The 23338-nt window shown below is 30.7% G+C and overlaps 1 protein-coding gene across 3 annotated transcripts in view; it reads left to right on the top strand.

Annotated features, from left to right (window-relative positions):
* The window catches only part of LOC106470925 (disks large homolog 5-like), an 85866-nt gene that overhangs the window by 46545 nt on the left and 15983 nt on the right, over positions 1-23338 (top strand). For all 3 annotated transcript variants that reach the window (XM_022399574.1, XM_022399575.1, XM_022399573.1), the window contains exons 11-21: positions 1891-2018; positions 3275-3377; positions 8800-8976; positions 11485-11674; positions 14094-15855; positions 16839-17004; positions 20114-20216; positions 20781-20946; positions 21089-21287; positions 21624-21726; positions 22655-22868. In XM_022399574.1, coding sequence (XP_022255282.1) covers positions 1891-2018; positions 3275-3377; positions 8800-8976; positions 11485-11674; positions 14094-15855; positions 16839-17004; positions 20114-20216; positions 20781-20946; positions 21089-21287; positions 21624-21726; positions 22655-22868 — 3311 coding nt within the window. The remainder of the gene's footprint in view (positions 1-1890; positions 2019-3274; positions 3378-8799; positions 8977-11484; positions 11675-14093; positions 15856-16838; positions 17005-20113; positions 20217-20780; positions 20947-21088; positions 21288-21623; positions 21727-22654; positions 22869-23338) is intronic.

The following is a 23338-nucleotide window of genomic DNA, read 5'->3' as shown; positions in this document are numbered from 1 at the left end:
ACATATTCAAACAGCCATAAACTTTTGAATAAGTGGCAAGGTACTATGTTAGCATTGCTTGTTGGCCTATATTTATTCCCACCAGCTGAATAAATCTTCTAAAACTACATATTATAAAATAAAATTCTTAAATTTTGAAAAATTGTTATTTTGACTGTTAAATGTACTTTTCCAGTAATATCTTTGTCACTTTTATGAATGGTGGCTATTGATTTTGTAATTTGACTTTTCAAAACTTAAAAATAATAACCAATTTGGCATTGATTTAAAAGGTTTAGACAAAGCTCAGCCTATTGTTTTGTTGTTCTTTGACCCCAGTTCACTATAGGTGGATACTTCTTACATCCTGTTTGTGACTTGTGTGGTTTATGGTTTACATTACTGCATTCTGCTTTAACTTTTCTCCACTGTTATCTCTGTCATTCCAGATTAGCCTTTGATGGTAATACGTATTCATCATTCCCACTCCCTCTTGTATCTGTTATTCCCACTTTGAGGGTAGGCTTTGGGAGGTGGGGGATGGCATAATTTTGTTGATGTCAGATAGATTCCCTCCCTCCCCCCTTTTTTTGTTTCTGAATCAGTTGTGTAAACTGGTTGTAAGTCTTCTACATTAAAAATGTCCTTGCAACCATTTTGACTCTAACTTGAAATTACCAATAGAATATGTTAAATTTTGCCAATAAAAGCAATTTTATTAAATGACATTCAGGACACTACCATTTCTCAAATCTGTTAACATAATTTTGAAAGTTTGAAAAGACACACAAGTGTAATTTGTTAGTTACATAAAGAAGACCATAAGGTTTGATATTTTAAACAATGGTAAACTCATTTGTCTATTCATTTATAATAATAGATTAAATATCAAAAAAGAATGCCACATGTTAAATAATGGCATTTCATATAGAGTTCTAGAGGCAGGATATATTGTTTTAATTAAATAAAATGAAAAACAATAATTTAAACTTCATGAAAGATAAATATTAAAAGGAATACAATTTAAATGTATAGATTTGGTAAATTTAGTAGTTGAAATGTGGCCAATTTAAAGTAAAATTTTCAATTTCTAAAATGGTAGACTTACCTGAATGGAAAGGTATGACATAATGTAAGTATGTCTTCAATATTTATCTTTACATTGGAGATATATTTATTAGGTTTGTAATATACTTTGTCTATGTTATATAGCAGAGATGGCTGGTATGGATATTAAAAACTTTAATTAAAATAAAGTACAAGAACAATGTTTTGACCTTCTTAAGTCAGGTTATGATGTACAACTTCAGAATTGGACTTTCACTATAATCAAGAAATATATATGTAAAGGAAGGTTTTTTTCTTCATAGCAATACTACAGATTTTTTTAGTTGCAATTATATGTTTATATTTACAATTCTTGTGTTTATGTAAAATCCAACAAATGTTTAAAGTGAAAACAAATTAAGTTTACAGGATCCTTATCTGTTGCAAAGATGTAATTTTCATGGCTTATGAGATGAACAATTTTAAACATAATTAGGTCATGATATCTGTAATGTATGCTGATAGCGATACTATGAGGAAAGGTGTAGTTTCATGTAAATTACATATGCATTTTATGTGAGAACTACAGCTGGAAGCAACCTGATGGCTACGGTGAGGAGTGTGTTTTTATGTAATTTTTGGTAAAAGATAAAACTAGTATTTTTTTTTTTTAAATCAAGTTCATAGCATTAATGGTAAGGATTAATCAATATCTAGTTTCTGATGCTGTGTCTTAAGTAGCCACAAAACCTAATGAATAATAGACCACTTTGTTTGAAGAGAAATCATATCATCCTGTTTGTAAGAAAATACTATCAAGAAATACAATATGTGCAATAACAACTGTATTTTGTTATTATGCAGAGAGGGACCAGTAAAGATGACATTGGATTTGACATAGGTGGTGGTAAAGATGATCAGCATTATCCTAGTGATCCATCAGTGTATATAACAAGTGTGATGAAAGGAAGCCCAGCTGATGGAAAGTTAAGGTATATATTAGAAATTACTTCATGAGGTACTCCAAGCTTTTTATCTGTTAACCTTTGTGGGACTGTTTCAGAGCTTGACCAGCCAAGTGCATCTTTCTCTGCAAGTTGCCTCTAGATTAACTTTTTTGAAATTATTGAATATCTTCTATACCATAAGATATTTGCAGAAATTTATGGGATCTTTGGAAATATTCAAACTTGAACACTGTTTGATTCAACTAAATAACCATAGATTTTTTCACCAGCAGCTTCATGCTATTTAAAATACTTGGTCTCTTTCGTGTGTGTGTGTGTGTGTGTGTGGGAGGCTTTAAAATTAATTTTGATCTATTTTGTGTGTGTGGGGGGGGGCTTTAAAACTAATTTTGAAACTTAGTTTTTTTTCTCAGAAATTTTTTCTTTGAAAACAAATGTAATACATATTAATAAAAATGTTTGCTGTAGCATATTTTTTGTATAACTTGTTATACCAGTTTAGCTGTGAGAAAATTTTGAAAAAATTGTGTGGTATTGGTTAACCTTATCTAATTTTCACTTAGAAGATTGTTTTTAAGATTTGAGTAAAAAAAGGTTTCATACTGTTCTAGCCTTGGATGTGATTGTTGTATATTTGTAACAGGTTTGACACACTGCACTTGTTATCGAGATGACTGGTGAAGAGCATTGGAATATATTGTAATTGGTCTAACATGACCCTCAAAATTCCTGAAAATTATGTCATGAAACTTTGGAAGACTTTCTTTCTGTAAAATATTCAATTGGTATTAAGAAAAAGTAATTTTATTAACAAAATATATTCATAATACTGTTTTGTGTTTGATCTCTTAAAATGGTATGTAAAAGAGACCCAGACATTTTTTTATTGTTACTGATCATGGCAAAGTAACTTAAAAGCTACAGTATCCTTATGACCTATTACTGCACATATTACCAGAGAAACAAAAGCTGTTTAAAAATAGAAAACTATTACATAAACTGTTACAAATTAAGGTGGTTTACCATTAGCTTGGAACACTATCATTGACTTTTACAAGTTCATTCAAATATAAATTATGTTACTAGTATATGCTTTCTTATCAGTTTTTATGCCTGATGAAATCCCTGTTATTCTTTTGTTAAAAGATACTTTACTTAATGCAGTTTTGTTGATGTTATATTGAAGAGAATAAGAAATCAGCTTTATGAAAAGGTCAGTATTCTTGGAATTTAGTTGCTTTTAAGTTGCAAAAGATTTTTATGACTACTATATTTCACAGGACGAATGATTGTATACTAAATATAAATGGAGTTGATGTGACATCAGTAGAAAGACACGTTGTCTGGGAGGCTCTTCGCGGTGGAGAAGGAAACTTAACATTAGTAAGGTTTAAAATATTTTTAGGCTGTGTAATAACTGATAGTTACTTAGTATGATTTTTTAAAAGTCTCGTGAATCATTTATCCTTAATTAAAATTTTTAGATTTGAATACGATGTAAAAGTTATGCATGTGTCTGTATCCCTTTCTATCTGAGTAGCATTTTACTGGCCATCTCTACATTCATAAAAATTAAAAGCTCATTAACATTATGGTAACTGAAACAAAGACAGTTCAAACATATTGCATGACAATCATTGAATATTTTTTAACCTAAATTAGATATTTTGCTAGTAAATTATAAATTTTGTAAGGAAATAAAAACTACTATGTTAAATAGCTGTATACTATGTCACTATGTAACACACCTTTAAGTGTTTACCTGAAAGTCAGGATTCACACACATTTATTAGCACAAATACAATAACAAGTCTAATGTTATGTACTAGTCTACTTTTCTGAAAGAAATTTTGCAATAAAATACCCGTATATTGTTCAGAATAATACAAATAAATAGTATTTATGTTACTTTTTTTGTTTTGTTGTTAAGTGCAAATCTGTGCAGTGTATTATTTATGCTATGCCCACCATGGCTGTCAAAACTCTATTTTATTTATGAAAATGACCTCTGAATTTGTTATTTTCATTTTTAATTATTTACTGTTGTTTCTAAAAGAATCCCCACTAAACTCTTAGCTCATTCTTGGGTGAAAGGTATCATAACAATTGGTAATTTCCAATTATCAGCAGGAGGTTTTATTTAGTGAAAAGAAAGTGCCAAATAATTACTACAACAAAAGAAACAAATGGGAATAACTAAATTTATTACCTTTACGCAGTGTGCAAAAGAAAAACAAAACAATGATATACTGAGATTATTTGAAAGCATGCAATCAAGAATGGCTTCTAAAAAAATAATTAAAAGCTTAGAAATCTACAGGAAGAAAGGGAGCTTTATGACAAATAGACTGCCAGGAAGAAAATAATCCCAGTTTTCAGATGATATAATTCTGATGTTGTTAACTTCAGAAGCTTGTAAGTTATAAAGCAAAAAATGCATTTTATTGAATTTTACAGTTTTTCACACTACCAGAGTTCATTACTTTCAAAGTGTTGGAGCTAGAAAAAAATGATAAATATATATTCAAATATTACAGCTTTGTATTATATGTTAAGTTTTATCTGCATAGGTGTTATCTGTAAATAATTCAGCTATCTAAATTACAATTGGTGGAAGAAAAATTGAAGTTAGGGTAATATTTTGATTCATATTCTATCATTAGGTTTGTGATTAACACAACCTTTTTCACATTATTATATTTTTTATATAGCATACAGGGGATATGTTTTAGCTTACAAGACTGTTTGAGCATGTGATGAAATTTCAGGAAGCTACAGTTCTTTTCAGAAAAGAAACCAAAAATCATCCAGGTCATAAGTCGATTAATTTTTTATATTGGGACTTTATTACTTATAAAATAGTAAAGGTGTAAACACTTAATAATTTTGAACCTAAATTACATATTTTTTTACTAAATTAGAAATGTTTAAGAAAATAAAAACAATTATGTTACATAGCTGTATATTACGTCACTATGTAACACACCCATCCAGGTCATAAGCTGATTATTTTTTATTTTGGGACTTCATTACTCATAAAAACAGTAAAGGTATACACCTGAAGCTATATCAGAGTAATAAATTAGAAAACAAACCTGCTATATAGTAAGCACAGTTAAAAGTTTTAAAAAAATGATAAATTTATAGCAAAAATATCATTATATAGTGATCAATGAGTTTTTTTTTTTGCCTGTGGAAATGCTTGGCCAATTTTCCTATTTATTATTTTGTCATTCCTGTCATAAAAAAGAACATGGAAAAAGCTCATTCAGTATAAAAGATATTTCTGATATTCTGTAAAGTTTATTTGATTTTTATTTACATTCAATGAGACAGTTTTCATGTATGCATTGTTACCACTGGAAATAGAACAAATTGTAGCCAGCTACATGTACCTGTGAATTGACATCATGATAACTGCCTGCGACAGAAACACAAGTAGCACTTAAGCTGATGTGCAATACCCCAGTATATAGTTTTTGATGATTTTTAAGTGATTTATTTGCTATCAAAAACGAGAGTATTGAAAGTGAAGTTAGTCCTGTAGATATAAGCCAGTGCCATACAAATACAATTTGCCACTTCTTTGTACTTGTTAACTTTTTTTGCTCTGAATACTTAGCTTACTGGTAAAGAAAGTAAAATGTCGATAATTAGTTGTCAGTGTTGTATAAGAAAACCCAAGCAGAAGGTGTTACTCGGGCAAATTACCTACATTCTTGAAAACAAGGAGATGCAGTGGTCAACTTGAAACTTACTTAACATAACTTATACTTGAGGTCATGCAACTTATAGATGTAATCAGAGGTGTAGTGGGGTGGGATTTTCACTACTGAGTTTGTCATAGAAGTGTACTGATAAATCTTTCACTTCAAACAAAGACAGGTACATAAAAATTATATAAACAAGAAACTTAGATTTAATACTGTCATAAGACACTTATGATATAAAAATACAACAATTTCAATAGTGGCCACTATAGTTTATATTGAAAATATGTGACAAAAATTTTTTTTGCCAGCAAGACACTTAGCTGTGTTCAAGTTCTCTATTAGTTGGAAATTTATAGCACTGATCTAGTTTAAAACTTAAACTTTGAATATTAAACTTAAATAATGTAGAACATTCTAATATACATATGAATTATAAATGTTTAAGATATTTTCCATTAAATGTTCAAGTATTAATATAATATATTTAGTGTTTCATATGTCAGAAATTTCATATAATGTGTAAAAGTGAACAATTTTTCTATTCTAGAATTTTAAGTTGTTTTAAATATACAACTTTTAAGCTGCACACAATTCATGGAACAATCTTTTATGAATATAAAGTGATTCAGTTGCTTTGATTATATGACTAGTGTAACAGTTATATTTCTGACACTCATTTTCTTGTGAGCAAAATTTCCTTCACACTAGTTACCATTTATGGTTTTTAGATGTAAATTACTTCTTTTAACCAAATTTATTCAGAAAATTACACACTATATGAAATTCCATAAAAACTAACTTAGGCCCATTAAAAACTGAGTAAATGTAGATAGTATAATTAAATAAAGAAAGGTGAAGTTTGTCATGGGTTGGCAAATACCAATTAATTTTAGTTCATGTAAGTCTGTTGTCTTAACTAATGTTAAGTGGTCTAGAGTACAACTCCGCTCCGCATCTGAATATTTTTTTGGAGGCAAGGAGATGCAGTGTTTTCTAGAGAGCAGAAGAAAGGAAAAACAGTTAGTGTACTTGCATCTTTTCATAACTGTCCTCACATATGAAACAGTAGTATGATATTTTAGATGCAGTTTTTCAAAAAAGTATTATTATTAAGCTTTTTTTGATGGTGCATGTTTGTTTGTTTTGAATCACTGAAAACTAGTTTGAAGTGAATGTAGAAGTTTATTGGTCATGAAGCAATAATTTTGTGAAGTCTTTCACTTACTGTAGTTTACAAATACCCTTCAGTCTGCAAAACATGTTATGAGTACCCCATAAATGGCTGGCCTACTTTAAACTAAAAACGAGAGTATTAAAAGTTATGAATTTTTAAAATGAAGTAAAGATCCTGTTACAAAAAGTAATGAAACAAGAATTAAAACCACAATCACAAATTTATAAAATGCCATCGTTACTTTGGCCTACAAATAAGTGTATAAAGCTGCCAAAGTAGGGATTGAATTTTATAAATTGTGTATTGTGGTTTTAATTCTGTTTCATTACTTTTTGTTGTAGGATCCCTACTTAAATTTAAAATTCATAGTTTTTTAACACTCTTGTTTGTTTACTTTTTATGTTATACCTGTATAAGGTGTATACTTTACTTCTAAAAACTGTCTGGTGTCTATCCATTGATATGTAGCGTCATCTGTTGGTTTTAATTAGGTTGAAAAGATATTTAAGTATGTGCATGATATTTTTACCATCTATAAAAAAATCTGAATATATTTATCGGAATGTCAAAAGTGGATACCCACAGACCAGTCGAGTAAGCTTCAGAAATCTTGTAGCGATAATTCAATCTGTCTAGGGGCTAGCCCTGCTGACGTGATCAGGTAGGTAGATAGGTAGTAGACAAGAAAGTTCCTGTTTTGGAAATTTTTTAATTGTTATATCAGAAATGTTAGCGACCTTTTTAGCATGTTATTAATTATATATATGCATATTATAACCAATACTTTGAATGGTAATTTTTTTTCTTAGGTATTCAATAGGGTGGTTTTGCGGCACGTGAATTATTTGGAAACCTTGTCGATCCCTACTATTAAGTACTACCATACTTAATAATAGGATCAAAGAGGTAGAGAAAATTTAAACAAAAATAAAATATACTAGATTGTTAGGTGATGGTTAAATCTTGTGTTCATACTATTAATTTTTCTTGTTGTTTTGAGGTATGAGAAGCTGTTATACGTTTTTGTGCCCCATCATTTCCTAGATAATTTTTTCAACATTTCTGTTTACTTCAACTTTGTTGTAATATAGTTCGTAGGTCCAAAGAGAATTGCTAAGTCTCTATCATCTTTAGTTATTCATAGGATTGGCTGAGTCACCAAAGACTTCATAGTGTTTCCTATTAGGAAAGAATACTGTAACATGTGATACATTATAGGTAAATGACAGTGAACATTTTTCTTGGTAAACATGGTGATGTTTAAGGGCTTTGACACCATGTTGTTGATTTGACTCTAGCATGTGATACAGTATAGGTAATGACAGTGATCATTTCTCTTGGTAAACATGATGATTAAGGGCTTTGACACCATGTTGTTGATTTGAGTGGCCCTTAGTCAAGGAGATAGAGAGAATTTTGTATATATTGCTATGTTTTTCTTTATTTTTCAGATTTAGCAAGATTTTCTTTGTTTTTATAGAAATTTTGGAACTCTTTAAAAATTTTAACTTTTGTTTGAGATTCATATCTAGTTGAGATGTAAGTATGAGAGATTTTATTCAGTTTTTCTGGAGATTTTGAACAACTTGGTAATGTTTAAATTAAGATTTAAACTTCATCAACTTGGAATGTAATTTAACTTTAAAGAACTTTGACAGTAATGGAAATTTTAAACTCTAACTTTTAAGAACTTAGAATTCATCTCTTTCTCTCTCCAGTTTCACATGTGCTAAACAAACACTTGTTTGTGTTTTGTTTTTGACTCTTTTTGTGTTTCAATAAAGATTGTAATTTGCATGACCTACCAGTTTCCTTTAAGGGATTTTAATTTTCTGTTCCAAATTTGTTATTTTACACCTTTGCTCAAATTTTTGCACATTCGCATTCAGTTATAACATTATATTTTTCTTTTAAACAGGTTGTACGTAGACGACAGTTCACAAGCAACAGAATTTACCAGACTGTAAATTTGTTGGCCTCAGGCAGTTTGGAACATGGAATAACTCTTAAAGGAGGAGTGTATGTAAGCCGTATTGAACCAGGGTCATTGGCAGCAAGGGAAGGGACTGTTTCTGTGGGGGATCGTGTACATTCTGTAAGTTCAACCCAAATTATTTAGTTACTTGTTTGTTATGTGAAGGTACATAGTTTAGATTTTTATACAGCTTGTGCTCAAACAACTAAAGTTCAAATTGGACAATGATATGAGAATGTATTGTCATGAAAATAAGGTTCAATTAAATTTTTTTGACTGTGGTGTTTTACTGTATTCTAACAATCTTCAGCACAAGATCTAAGTAATAATTAAGTAGTTTTTATTTAAAACCTGTTTTTGAAATATGTTTTGATATCAAAATGCCTAATTCTAGACATTAAATGTTTTGTATTCTATGTCATTATTGTACCTTGTCATACCTGAATCGTAATTTAATCAAGAAGATCAGGAAAGTTATGAAAATGAACATTTTATTTTGGTCCTTTAACCATCAGTGGTGGCTCACAGTTATTATTTAAGAGCAATATACTTCAACCCCACCATGAAAAATAAAGGACAATGAAATGTGCTTTCTTAAGGCGTCTTGATTTATTTATGCATGAATTAGGTTCATTCATCTTTTGTAACTGCATACACATTGGTAACATCATCATGCCAGAGCAAAGCCTAATTATTATTTGAGCTGTAAAAATTCCAAAATAACCTTCAAATCAAGTTAATTGGTTGAACTTTGTTACTAAGTCACTGCACATTATTTAATAGAGCTTGCTTTTAGTTGTTTATACCCTTAATTACATCATCATAAAATTTGTACCGGTCCTTGATCAATACAAGGCTTGTGTACTCCTCACATATACAGACTTTTCTTAAAATGATTTTCATTGGTTTTTTTAAAATATATATTCTAATTAGCTCCAAAAGCTGTGTGGCCAGCTTCTAAATGTGTGTTAATCTTAGTAAGAAGGCTTGGCTCCTCTCGGTTGTTTCATTTGCAGCATGGAGAAATTGTATGAACTAAAAGAAAAAAGCTGATGGGCATAACTACTGTACGCCTCATGCTGCCAGATGTCATTTCAATAAACAGCATAAATTGAAATGAGAGTTTTGAGCATTTTGTTACAAAATTATGCAGTTCTTCAATAATTTTATGGCTGAAGCAAAGAAAATGTAGGTATTAAAATAAAAATAAGAAAGATATTATTTGTTCAAAACTGTAAGGAGGCATAGCCTCCTTTTCATATTTTGCTGAGGTATCACTATTCAAGGCATACAGACTCCATATTTTTTGTGAAACATTGAATTTGTAGGCTTAAAATATAAAAGTAACATTGAACAAAAAAATGAATTTGATATAGAGGCATATGCAACAGGATAGAGAGAGAAAGAAAGAAGCGAGGACATAACTAATAGTAAATAACAAGAAAGTGATAAAATGAACAACTAACTGAAATTAGCTTGGCAGTGTGATTTAAAGAGGGGAAAGTTTTATTGATCGGCTCTTTTTTGTTTTATTATTAGTACTATGTCTGTTTTACTTGAATTTAAAACTTTGAAATTGTCCAAAGTGATGTTGTGATTACTTTACCTTTTGTGAGTGCAAATAGTGAATGTGCATGGTTTGATACAGTTTAATGTGAAATGCATATTTTCACTATTACCCTCTTGTATTTATGTAGAAACACATTTCAAGCAAAGAAGTATGTAAAAAATATTTTCCACAGGTGTGTATTTAGTCTCAAGCAGTAAAAGATAGGATTTCTCTGAAGCATTTGTGCATTACAACAACTGTCTGCTTAGCCTTAAAACACAATAAATTTTTCAAGTCGTTGTTCTAAGTCTTTCAGTGTGGTATTTCATATGTGTAAAATCTGGTTTCTGTGGAAAATATTTTTACTTTTATATATGTATAAATATATTTTTTGGCATTTCTGATTGATTCATAGTAGATCATTGTGTGTGTGTATGCACTGTGAATAAAACATTTTATATGTTATAGGTACATGTAAAATATAATTTAAATGAAAATAAAAAATAATTACAGCTTATTACCACTTTATTTACATGATGAAAAATTAATTTGGTTTAAAATTTAACTGATAAATATTGATCTTAAGTTTGCTCTTTATTTACCAATGGAAGTTCCATTACAAAGCAATAAACCTGAGTTTAAAGAATCATTTTAAAAAGGTATAGGTTTTGTTTATACCCACATACACAGTCACACCCATGAATGCTTTCATAGCTGTTGAGGGTGCGATGCTGTGTTTGTTTTCCTTCTAAACTTAGCACTTCGGTTTTGTTCACCTTTTGGTGATATATTTTAAAATATGAAATATCCCGGCTCATACTGGATAACAAATCTTATTCTGTGATTAACTGAATATTGCAGTTTTAAGCTATATCAGCTTCTATCAGTACAGCCAAATCAAAAAGAGAGAATGTTTTGGCTAACAGTGTCACTTGTTGATCAAGCAGGAATGATGAGAGCCAATATAAAAATGAAATACTCTGATAGTCATGGTATGATACTTGTCATCCAGTATGAACAAATATATTTGATACTTCATAACTTTAGAATATTTTGAAACAACATGTTTGTTTGTTTAGATCAATGGGAAGCTGGTAAGCAGTACCCAGTCCATATTGGAAGTCCAACACATGCTGGATAGTGCTGGTCCACACATTATTCTTCAGATAGTGAAGTACTTCTCTGCCAGTAGCTCTCCTCCAAGTTCAGCCTCAAGTGGACATAACTTAATGGACAAAGAAGGGGGCCCACGCTATAATCAAGAGCACAGTAAGTGCACAAAACTGGTTGACATATTTTAAATTTTTTTCTGAAGTATGTCAAAATCATTTAACTGCTTGAGACATCCAGTGTATTCTGTTATCAGTCACAAAACATGTCATCATTAAATACTTATAGCTACATACATTTTAATGGGAATTTTATCTTTAGCATAAACATTTAGACTCTGCTTTTAACCCTATAGATACAGCTTGGTAAAAATGTATTTGTCACAACTTTTTTCAGAGTTACATTGAAGGTTTAATTAAAAACTTTATTATCAGTGTGTGTGTGTGTGTGTTAACAAGCATGGCATCAAAACATAGTTTATAATTTAATTTTTATGTTCATAGTGAAATATTTAAATAAATTCTCAGCCTTTACTTCTGTATAACACCTGACACTTCTTCTCTCCAACTTGCTCATTTTAGATTGTCTTACTACTTCTATTTGACCTTCTGAGTTTGATTTAAGTGGTACTCATTTATAGAATAGATATTGTTAAGATAAAAAATAAGTTTATATAGCCCAGTCTTTCTGTTACACTGAAATATAAGCCAGAAAGTCAAACAAACCTACGTACCAAGCCCTCCTATCGTATACTGTCTTTCAAAAAATGTCAGTAATTCTGTCTGACATTTGCTGTTGGATTATTTATAACCAATAGAAAGAGAAGATTTTTAATTTACTGATTTCCATGTAAGACTAGCTCAATTTAACAAAAGTTCTTGAACTATTGGGCATACAAATTCATTGTTATTATTTCCAAGGTTGCCTCAGCCAGGTAAGGGAATCATTTTAATCCATTTACTGCCTAGTTTGAAAGCCAGTTAAATTATAATGGTTTTTAGGGCATTGTATTTTTTTTGCATGTTAACATTTTGAGTTGTATGTATTTTTCAATATGTTAAGTAAACTGATAAGGTAGAAAAGCAGTGTGAGCTGTTTATGCATGATTTTTAAATCTGTGCTTTAAGTACAGTTTTGTTTAAACAAGGTGCATGATTGAGATATTTGGATTATGTGTTTCTTGTGTGGCAAGATGGTAGTGATACCTAGCACTGACATTCAGCTCATGTTAAAAAACGTAAAGGGAGGTTAGTTTAAATTATTTGGGTAAGACTGTTAAACAAGAAAAGGGTTAGTGATATTGGTAGGAAGAAAGCTATTTTTGTTTGTTCTGTGGATGCACACTGGGAATTGTGTCAACCCTGGTTGTAAAAATTGCTTCTTTCTCTACATATGTTTTTATAGTTTTAAAAGTCTGTACCTGTTATAAAAATTTAATGTGTAGGTTAAACGTTTTAAAGTGTGTTGCCTTAAATAGAGGATTTGGTCCTAAAGTTATCAACATAAGTTACAAGTACCATAATAAATTAAAAGTAGTAATGTACTAAAATGCATGTGAAGACTTATTCGGATAGTATGAGGGTATACTTGCCATATGCTTAAGGTATTTCCATGCCAATAAGTAATGTTTTTAAAAATAGCATTATTGTAGTGTAATGTTTTCTCCTTGTTATAAGTTAAAAAGTTTTATTAGTGATTCTAAAGATAAAGTAGAACAGAATGATGAATGTGATATATATGAAATTCTTTGTAACTGTGGTTTAATTCACATTGGTCAGATATGTAGAAATTTAAAGTTAAAGAACATAAAAATGCTATAGATAAACAAAGCAATTTATTAGCTTCTACTGGACATGTGGCAAGTGCTGATAATTCTTTCAGTTGGTTATTGAAGTTTATAATAAAAAATATAACAGAATCTTTGGAAGTTGTGAAGAACTACAGTATCATTCTAAATAAAGATCTTGGCCCAGGTATTATAGAAATTAGTTTTTTGGAAATCTTTTTTTATATATGTTAAGAGTGTAACAGATTGGTTAATTATGTTAAAGTATTTAAATTTTGTATGCATGTGTAGTTGTTAAGGTATATATGTATACTGTCTCCAACTGTAACTCCTTGCTTCCTCCTGATGTAGATTGTACTGAAAAATATAGAGAACATCTAACAGAGCTAGTCGTCCTTTTTTATTAAAGTTTTATCGTGTAGTGCATTTTAACTTTGTGGTGTGTGTTAGTTTTCTTTAACCATTGCACAAATGCTGTTTTTAGTATTTATTTGAAAATTTAGTTTTGTTATTCATGATTATTATTATATTTCATAAAATGTTTTTATACTTGATTCAAAACAATAGATTTTTTATGACAGTGTTTATAATTTTTATGATAAATATGCAATAATATAGTACTAAATTTGCTCATCTGTTATATACAAGACATGTAAATCAATGTTGTTATATTAAAAACCATTTCTCATTGGTGTGTTTTAGGTAAAGAACAACAATATATGTAGTTTTTCATAATAATGCCTCAAGTGGCCATCAATTAGTGTCTATACAGTTAATTTTTTCATTATTCAGGAAGTCTACCATCTTCTCCAAGAAAACAACATACTTTAGTTGAAGATATGGATGAACACAGAATAAAGTTGAGGTCAAGTGGAGTTCAGACTGAACAGGGACAGTTTGTTCCTTCTTATGTGAGTGACTGCACACAAACCTCCCGAAAGAAGCATCATAGCGAGAGCAGATCTTATGGACCTACATCTCAGTCCACTCTCTTGGACAAAGCCTACCACAAGATCTTTGGAGACAGGCGACATAATAAAGAAAAGAAATCAAGTCATGCCTCCAGTATTTCTCACAGCTATACACTGGAAGAAGATCCTATTGCAGAGTTAGACTCTGTGCTAGATCATTACAGTAAACCTAGTAAGAAATGGAAAGCTCGAGAACACACAGGTGGAACGTGGCCTAAATACAAAGGTCCTCCTATTGATTTTAGTAATATTAACACTGTCACTACTCTTCAGACACAAAAACGAAAAGAAAGGAAGTCATTAGCTAATGTAACAAAACAGTTAAGTGTGTTTGAACCACCAACACACTGCATCACAAATCCATCATCACAGTCACATGTATCTCACCTTCATACTGAAAAGGAGATTCGTAGTCAAGAAAGTCCTATTATTGACAGATTTACATCACCTGATCATTCGCCTGTTATCTCTCCTCCATCCAGTTTACCTGTGTCTTCCAGTGCAGCTTCTCCTTATATGATGGCCTTGTCATCAGGTCCACTAAAAGCAAATATAAGTAATCGTAGTTCAGATCATTTGGATGTACGCTTCAATAGTCCAACATCACCAGAATCCTGTTTGGACTATTCAGTGGTATCAGCTCACCGAGACAAAGATGTCCTAGAGTATTATAAAAATAAAGGAAGACAACGACCTAGGTCAGCACATTATGGCGTGATCAATAGTGAGTGTTTAAACCCAGCCACTCCAGTTTCATTAAGGTATGGGAAAACCCTTTCTTCTCCTTTAGAAGCAAATGCTTATATTTGTACTGACAGTTTAGTTCTTACATCTCCTATTGCAGAACGAAACTTGGTGCTTAAGAATTCAAGCCACTTATACCCTAACCCAGTACCTCTTGGAGTTGGAGGAAATGTTGCTACACAGAATATATTTTATACTTTAAGTAGTGGGCAGAGAGGGCCTCCTCATCCACACCCTCATCATCCTCATTCTTCCAGCCCTATGTGTGTGCCTCTCCCCACTTCCTCTCGTTACTCCTCTCCACAAGAGCTCTCTGTATTTTCTTCCCGTAGTGGAGATTCTCTTTTAAGTGGTTCAACTACAGAATCAGGCTCTGTGGCTGAACCCCAGAGTTATAGTGGAAGGTATGGTGTTAAAGACAGTGGACACTACAGCTTCAGTCCCTCTCCACCTGGCTGTCCCTCCCAGTATAGTTATGCTGGACCTTCCCCAACCCAAAGTCTAGAGTTTCATCATTTTCATCCTATTACAGTTTCTACTCAGCACCCCAAACATCTGGTGCCTGTACATTCTCACATCCACGAAGGGTTCAGGAGTGAGGATTCTTGTTCAACCTCACCTTACAATGGATTATCAACTTTTCCTAAAAGAAACCAGAGAATAAGAATTCCTTCAACTCCTAGTGTAGCATCAAAGTCTTCAGCTGGGAAAATGTCTACCAGTTCGATAGAAAAAGCATTGTCCATGTCAGAACGTAGTAGTCCTGTTCCTCCAGTCACAGTTCAGTGGTTGAGTTCAGGCAGTACAGACAACCTGGGAATGGCAGATAGGGTTCGTAAGTAAGTATTATGGTATTGCAATCTTTTTTAATATTTAAAAATCTTTATCAGTATGTTTTTTAACTGTTAAAAATAATTATAAAGCAGTTATAATTCAGATTTATGTTAGTGTACTGGTAGTCAGTAAATGGTATAATTGGTACAAGCTACTAAAAAGGTCTATTTCTTGGACACGTATATAAATTTAAATTAGTCTCTTCTATGACAAGATAATTCATCTTCCAGAAAATACTGTGTTTTACAGTAAAATTTACTATAGTTAAATTAAGATTATTTTTATGAATTGTATCATGAATATTTTTATATTTTGTTTGTTAGTTTGTTTTGTCGTTTGTTCTTCACATGAAATAAATTGATTGGTAGGTTTTTGGTTTGGATTAAACATTAAATAAAGATTTAGTTATGTAATTGGAGCAACATGTGAATCTCCAAAATTGATTAGAACAATAAAGGTAATGATTATTTGTTTTCAAGAATGAGCTTTAGGTTTGAAACAAGAATTTGCTATTGTTTTTAAATTCAGAATAAAAACTTATTGTTTAGTATTTTTAGGTTAAGGTGTGTTTTGATGGTTAGGTTTTGTATCCACTATATTGCAATAAAGAAGTGACTTCTTAAAGCAGAGCTTCTAGAAAGCAGATGATGATCTGAACATGACAGTCACATTAACATGTTAAACTGTTATATCTTTTTTTTATTTTATGATTGATTGAAAATGAAGTTTTATTAGTGTTCAGTTTTTTTTAAGAATTAAGGTTTACTTTTCATGCATTAAAAACTCCTATTAAAATAAGTTTGTTTTTGAAAGTTGTTATTTTTGGGATTATGATATATATATTTTTATTATTCAGTGAAATTTTCACTTTCTTCATTTCTTTATTGTTTGTATTGTGAAAAGTTACTTTGAAAATTATAGTTAAATCTATAAAAACACAACAGACCTGACACTGTGTTAAACAAAAGTGGATATATTTGTTTTTAAGAGTAAAACCAGGAGACTTAAGAAGGATTTTTATTGAACGGAGCTCAGAGGTTCCCCTTGGTATCAACATAAGTGGAGGAGCAAGTCAAGGCATCTTCATATCTCCAATAAGTGAGAACAGTTTAGCTGGACAAGCTGGTTTACAGTATGGTGATCAGTTGCTTGAGGTTAGTGTACACTTCCATATATTTCAGAAATGATGAAAGTATTTTCCTTTTGTATCATCACAGTATTGAAATGTAATATATAACTTAAATTCAGATTCTTAATATTTGGGTATTCAGGAGTTCTTTTTTTTTTACTATTTTACTAGTTTGTGAAACGTTACTGTTTCACCATACAGAGCATACTTTATCATGTTTTCTTAGTTTAATAATTTGTTTTCAAGTAGTTGTGTTTTTTATTTTTTTCTAGACGTATTCAATCAATGATATTCATATTTTTAAATTGAAACACTTCCTATGATAGTCACACAGCATTGCAAGTAATTACTTTATGCTTAAAATTCATTTATAGGTTAAACTGTTATTTTTTTATCTTTTTTACACAGAGAAGAGCATCATAATTCCTGTTTTTGATGTTTTTAATAAGAAATATTATTAACAACAAATCTCTGAGCCAACTAGACCAATTGTGTAATTTCTTGTAACAAATGAGGGTCCACACAAGATATGGAAAAGATGGAATGAAATACAGGGATTTATAGGGCTTAACCCTATAATGACAACGTGCTTCAGACTTAAGCACGTTATGTAACTCTCATTTGATTTTGCTCCAGTAATAAAACCAGTGGATAAAATTGTTTACAACTTGACAAGAACTTTCATAAAAGTATGTAGTTTGAGTAAGATAAAATATTTATTTATTTTTTCTAATATACCTAATAAAATTCATTATTTAATGAAATTATTTGTACTCAGACTCTGAATAGTTCACCTGCAAGGTGATTTTTGAGTATAAAAGTGTTATTTATTATCTTACACTTTTCAAATTTCACTTGCATAATCTCTAGAACCTCCTAAATAAATATTGAAAGTTTTTTAAGGTAAATGATTATATTTTATTTTCTGTTTGCTCTACCATATCACTAACTCTAGCTATTAGCATCAATATACAGTGCAATGAAATGCTTAAAATTAAGAAATAGAAATATGTACATGCCTGTTAACTCTTCGTTGAATAATCTTAAAATTTTTTTAATGTTTTATTTTCCCTTTCTGTTATTTATCTTTGATTATTTATGTTGACACACACATCAACAAGAGCCCGCAGGTGATAAAACGCTAACATTGGCAGAGACAGTTTATCATCCAGCAAAATTTTATTTGAACTTGTAACATTGAACAATTGTTTAGCGAGGCAAAGCATAGAATAAACGTATCAACTCATTAAAACCTTTCAAATATGAACTTTAAAACATATAATACATACTTAACTGAAATATAAAAGTAAAACTGAAATGTAATTTAACTGTCTATCAAACTAATATGTATAAGGCAAGAAAAAATAGCCAAGTGCTAAGGACACCACTCTCAACAATGGACTAAGCTTTTTTCGACTTCCTCTTTAAAACACAAATATCGTATAATTTCCCTGCCCTTGTTATAAAATATATTGGAAAATCAGCTCTTTTTATTGGTTATAAGCATGCCATTCAAGTTAAAATTTCTGCTGAGCAAACACAGCTACTTTGCAAGTGGGTGTGGATTTTCTTGAACTGAGAAAATTTTACAATGGTTTGCTCCTGGACAATTTCTTGGAGTGTACTCAAATTATGAGTAAACAACCTATATACTGTACTTTGAATGCTTGTATGAATCGTTTGTTACATACACAGTTTCTTCTATACCAGTTCTTCAAGTTGAGATTTGTAACTGTGAGCATGTAATGAAATATCAAAACTTAAGTTTTAAATAATGTTTTTGAGGTTTCTTTTGAAATAAAGGAATAAAACTTAGAACTATAACATACTTGATAATAATAATTTAATTAACATACATTGACAGTAAGGTGATTAATTAAATTTTGAATGTAACTCAGCAACATGTGCACAAAGGGTTTTTAAAATGGTGTCATTGTTATAGGGTTATTCTGAGGTGTATTTTTGCTATGGCTTTTTCTACAGATACAGTGGTCATAGCATTTTTCTATTTCACCAGAGTTAACCATTCTCACCACTCTGGTCATGACTGCCAATGTGTTTTGTGAACATACCCAGTCTAAGGTAGATGTGCCTCTCTTCGGCTATTTGACATCTTTATTAGCACCAACAGAAATTCTTCTCTGGCCTCTTTTATGGCTTGCTGCTTCTGCAACTGGTGTCCTGTCATGGTCACATCCACGTCTACTGCACAAGTAGCACATCAAGCATTTTGCTATCTTACATGTACAAGTAAGCTTTGAATCTGATGCATCTCATATGTATCCTCTAAGATATGTGCAATCTTGACAGAAAACCTGCTAGTTGTCCTTGAAGTTTGGATTGTTACTGGCTTCACAAGAATCTATATATAACTCCAGGACTTCAGGCAAATTTTATTAAGAATTCTCCATCTATCAAAAAATATAATCATTGTATTTTTCCCAGTTCTTTTCAATTGTGGGTTTGGCAAACACTTTTGACTTCCTCTTACCACATTGCAAATTCCATAAAATTTGTGAGAAAATTTAGAAAATACTGATTGTATGCCTCCTAGAGGTGGAATACCATACATGGTCTGGTTGACTCAGAGATCCGCTGTTAATTTTAACCAACTTAAACAGACATTTTTTTAGCTTGTGAGAGAATATTAGTAACTGTTATAAAATGTATAAATTGTACAGGTTTTTACAATTGTGTGAGTAATGTAAGTGACTTCCACTAAAGGGTTTAGGATATAAAGTATGTTAGCAAGCTGTTGACTTAGAAGTATAAGTTATGCTTTGTGTAGTTCCAAGCTCCAAGTTAGACATAATGCTCTCTGCTCAAGTTTATTTTTAAGCAGTCTTTTTTTATTGTACTTTAGATTAATCAATGAATTTGATTTTTATATTGTTGGAAAGGATAGGCATCTAACCTATCTAAATAAGAATTAGCTTATAACACAGTGTGTGGTTGTTGAAATGATGTTAGCTGGGCACAAAAAAGTGGGCATATAGAGGTAGTTTTATTATGTGTACATCAGGTAAAAGTTTCATTTTAAGTGTTTTTGATAGGCTGTTGTGATAATTTACATATCTGTATTACACTAAATAAGTTAAAAAATTGTGTAATTTTCATACCTTTTCGTACTTTAGGTATGTGGGATTAACATGAGGAGTGCCACATATCAACAAGCATCTAATGTTCTGCGTCAGTGTGGTCACAGCATCACCATGCTTGTACAGTACAATCCTGACAGTAAGTATCATTTGATTTCTTTTAATGGCTTTTGTTTGTTTTTTTCCATTGTTTAATGGTTGTAGTGATAGAAAAACAGATGTAATGTTTGTAGTTTTTCTGGTTTTATGCCTGGTATAAAAAAAGAAAGTTATTCAGGTTAAACTTCTAAAAAGTTTTGATTGATTTCTGGGCACTTATCTTTTTTGAGTGTGTGAAAAGTTGGCTTGTGACTGTCAAGTAATATGTACTATCAAAGAGACTGAGAGATTTCATAAATTTTTTCATTTCATAGACTGTTTGGATTAGTGTTTTAATTAGTTCATTACCAGAACCATTTTGTTTTCTTATTGCTAAGGAAATATTAATTTTTTTTAGGCTTTCAAGTTTTGAAATTAAACATTGTTATTTATGATTTTGAAACCTATGCTAAAATTTCTTAATCTTATGATAGAATTTTAATTTTGTGCACGTTTGAAATTCATATAACCATTAAATTCCTTTTTGATCGTGTATAAATAATGGAATAATATATTCAGGTTATTAGCTTCTTAAAAATTCTTTCATTATTTTTTTCATATTTAGAATATAGAGAAAAAATATCAGAGCCAAGCAGTCCAGGCAGTGATCATACTCCTCCTGCTTCACCTCAGTATCACACTCGTTTGTCCTACATTGATGCCATGAAGCTTTCAAATGATGATTTGCCTAGTTCAACTACATCCACACTAACAAGACAAAAAGTGTCAAGGTACTTAAACTGAACATAATAAAATGTACAGCAATCTTTATATGCATTTTTTAAGTATAATGGTATAACCTTTGTTGTTTTTGTTAAAAAAGTCATTCTCAGAGAAGTTCTTGAATTAGTTTTGTTGTTCTTGTTTGAATAGTCCCAAAGGTAAAGATAGACCAGGTGGATCACGGTCATCAGAGATTGAACCTCGTATGGTAGTGCTAAAAAAAACCACATCCAACCTTGGTATCAGTCTTCTTGGTGGAAATGCAGTTGGTATATTTGTTCATGATATCCAAGATGATTCTCCTGCTGTAGGTCCCAGTGGCTTACTTCCTGGTGACCAGATATTAGAGGTAACATGCTTTTATTGTTAATTTCAACAACTGTAGTATGAGATTTTAATATTAAAAGAAAAAGATAGATAAGTGTTAAATAAACATTCACAACATGTCCTTTGAAAGTTCAATTTGTGATGTTATTTTTTTTATATATACTTCTTGATATAAGAAGTAGAATTTACAACTAGGAAATTATCAGAAAGCTTTAATGTGTGCTTAACGTATTACATATGCAATCACCACAATTCTAAAGAGAAACATAGTTATTTACTATCTTCCCACAGCCCTTTTTTACTTCCTTATACAGAGCAGTTTGTTTGATATTTAAAATTATGTGAACTGTGTTTTCAGTACAATGGAGTGGACTTGAGGAATGCCACAGCAGAGGAGGCTGCATATGAGTTAGCTAAACCAGCAGATACTGTCACTGTTATGGCTCTTTACAATACAGGCAGTAAGTTTGTTACAGAGTAATGATCAGCTTCAATTAGTTTTATTACTAAAATAACTATCTGTGCTTCAAGATAAATACAAATACAGGTATTACCGATATATGAAATATGGAAAACTGATTCTACGTTTTATGTACATATATAAAAGAAGTTATCTTTTAATATTAAAATCTGATCATTTCTAGTATTGATAAGGTAATATCTAAAGAATGTTTCGTTCCATTTGCCAGGGACAACCAAAAATACTTCATGCTCAAATTAAGTATTAATTATTTCATGGAAATATGACATAATATTATTTTGTTATTACATTTGAAATGTGAATATAACTACAAGATGTACGCTGTTATATCTTGAGGGAGTTTTTAATCATTATTCTTAGGGGAGTATGATTGAGAATATTTAGAGCTTTGGCTGTTAATTCTTGAATTTGAAGCTATAACTTATTTTCCTTTCTAAAACAAAATAATCATTAAACAGAAAAATTCATGAGCTTAGTCATATGCAATAACTTTACCATAATCAATAAAATATACTTCCACAACTTAACAGTGTTATTTTTATACTTATAGCATCAAATTTTATATTAAAATGCTTGATTTAGAAGCATAAATCTCGTATTATTTACATCCACACTTATTGACAAGTCTAACTATTATGAAGAAAATCTGTACTGTAGTTACAGAAATCCATGGGTTATTAGTTCATGTACAGTTTTTAAATGAATTAAAGCATCAACCTATTAATATATTCAACTGTGTAGTTTGTTTATTTAAGCCTTCAGAACTTTTCATCAACTGTATAGTTAGATTTTGCTCTCCTTTTAGTTATAGATTATAAAGTTAAGAGATATTTCTTTTTTTTCTGTAGTTTGTATGAGCTTGAGCTGTTTCATGTAACATTATGTAACTTTGTTAAATATACTTGCAGAATACATGGAAGTCCAAGACAAGCCAGGAGATTCATTTTACATTAGAGTTTTGTTTGATCGACCATCTATTGATGGTTCTCTGTTACTTCACAAGGATGACATATTATTTGTGGACAATACAATGTACAACAGTACCTGTGGTCTTTGGCGAGCATGGGTCCTTGACCAGGATGGACAGAAAATCAAATGTGGATTCATCCCCAGTAAGAGCAAGTAAGTTTGTTTTCGCTGATAGTACATGGAGCAATGAAGCTGTTATGTGTTGTTTAAGTAAGTTGTATTCCATTGTTTCTTTAATGTTAGTTTCATTTAACAGTATTGGTTAAATGTTTTATATATATATGATAGATATTCTTCTGCAGGGTCCCCAAAAGTGTTTTTTTTCAAGAGTAAATAAAATCAAAATGATTCATGGCATGCACATATTTTACTGATGTCATGACAGTACAAACTGCACCATTAAGTGTCCCTTATGTGACATCATTTTAGTGTCTACTGACTCACTGACCAACAACACACTACTGTACAGTGGTGCGAGTGGTTAAAACAGATGAATCACAGAGGGCATTAGGCCCCATTTTGTGGAAATAAATAAATATATATTTATATACATACACATGCACAATATATTTTTATTATTTTCATTTATTTATTACATATATATATATATATATATATATATA

Source organism: Limulus polyphemus, unplaced genomic scaffold (genome assembly GCF_000517525.1).
Source record: "Limulus polyphemus unplaced genomic scaffold, Limulus_polyphemus-2.1.2 Scaffold4297, whole genome shotgun sequence".
In the NCBI taxonomy this organism is placed as follows: domain Eukaryota; kingdom Metazoa; phylum Arthropoda; class Merostomata; order Xiphosura; family Limulidae; genus Limulus; species Limulus polyphemus.
The sequence above is the reverse complement of the archived record's forward strand: the minus strand, read 5'-3'. Positions and strand labels throughout refer to the sequence as shown.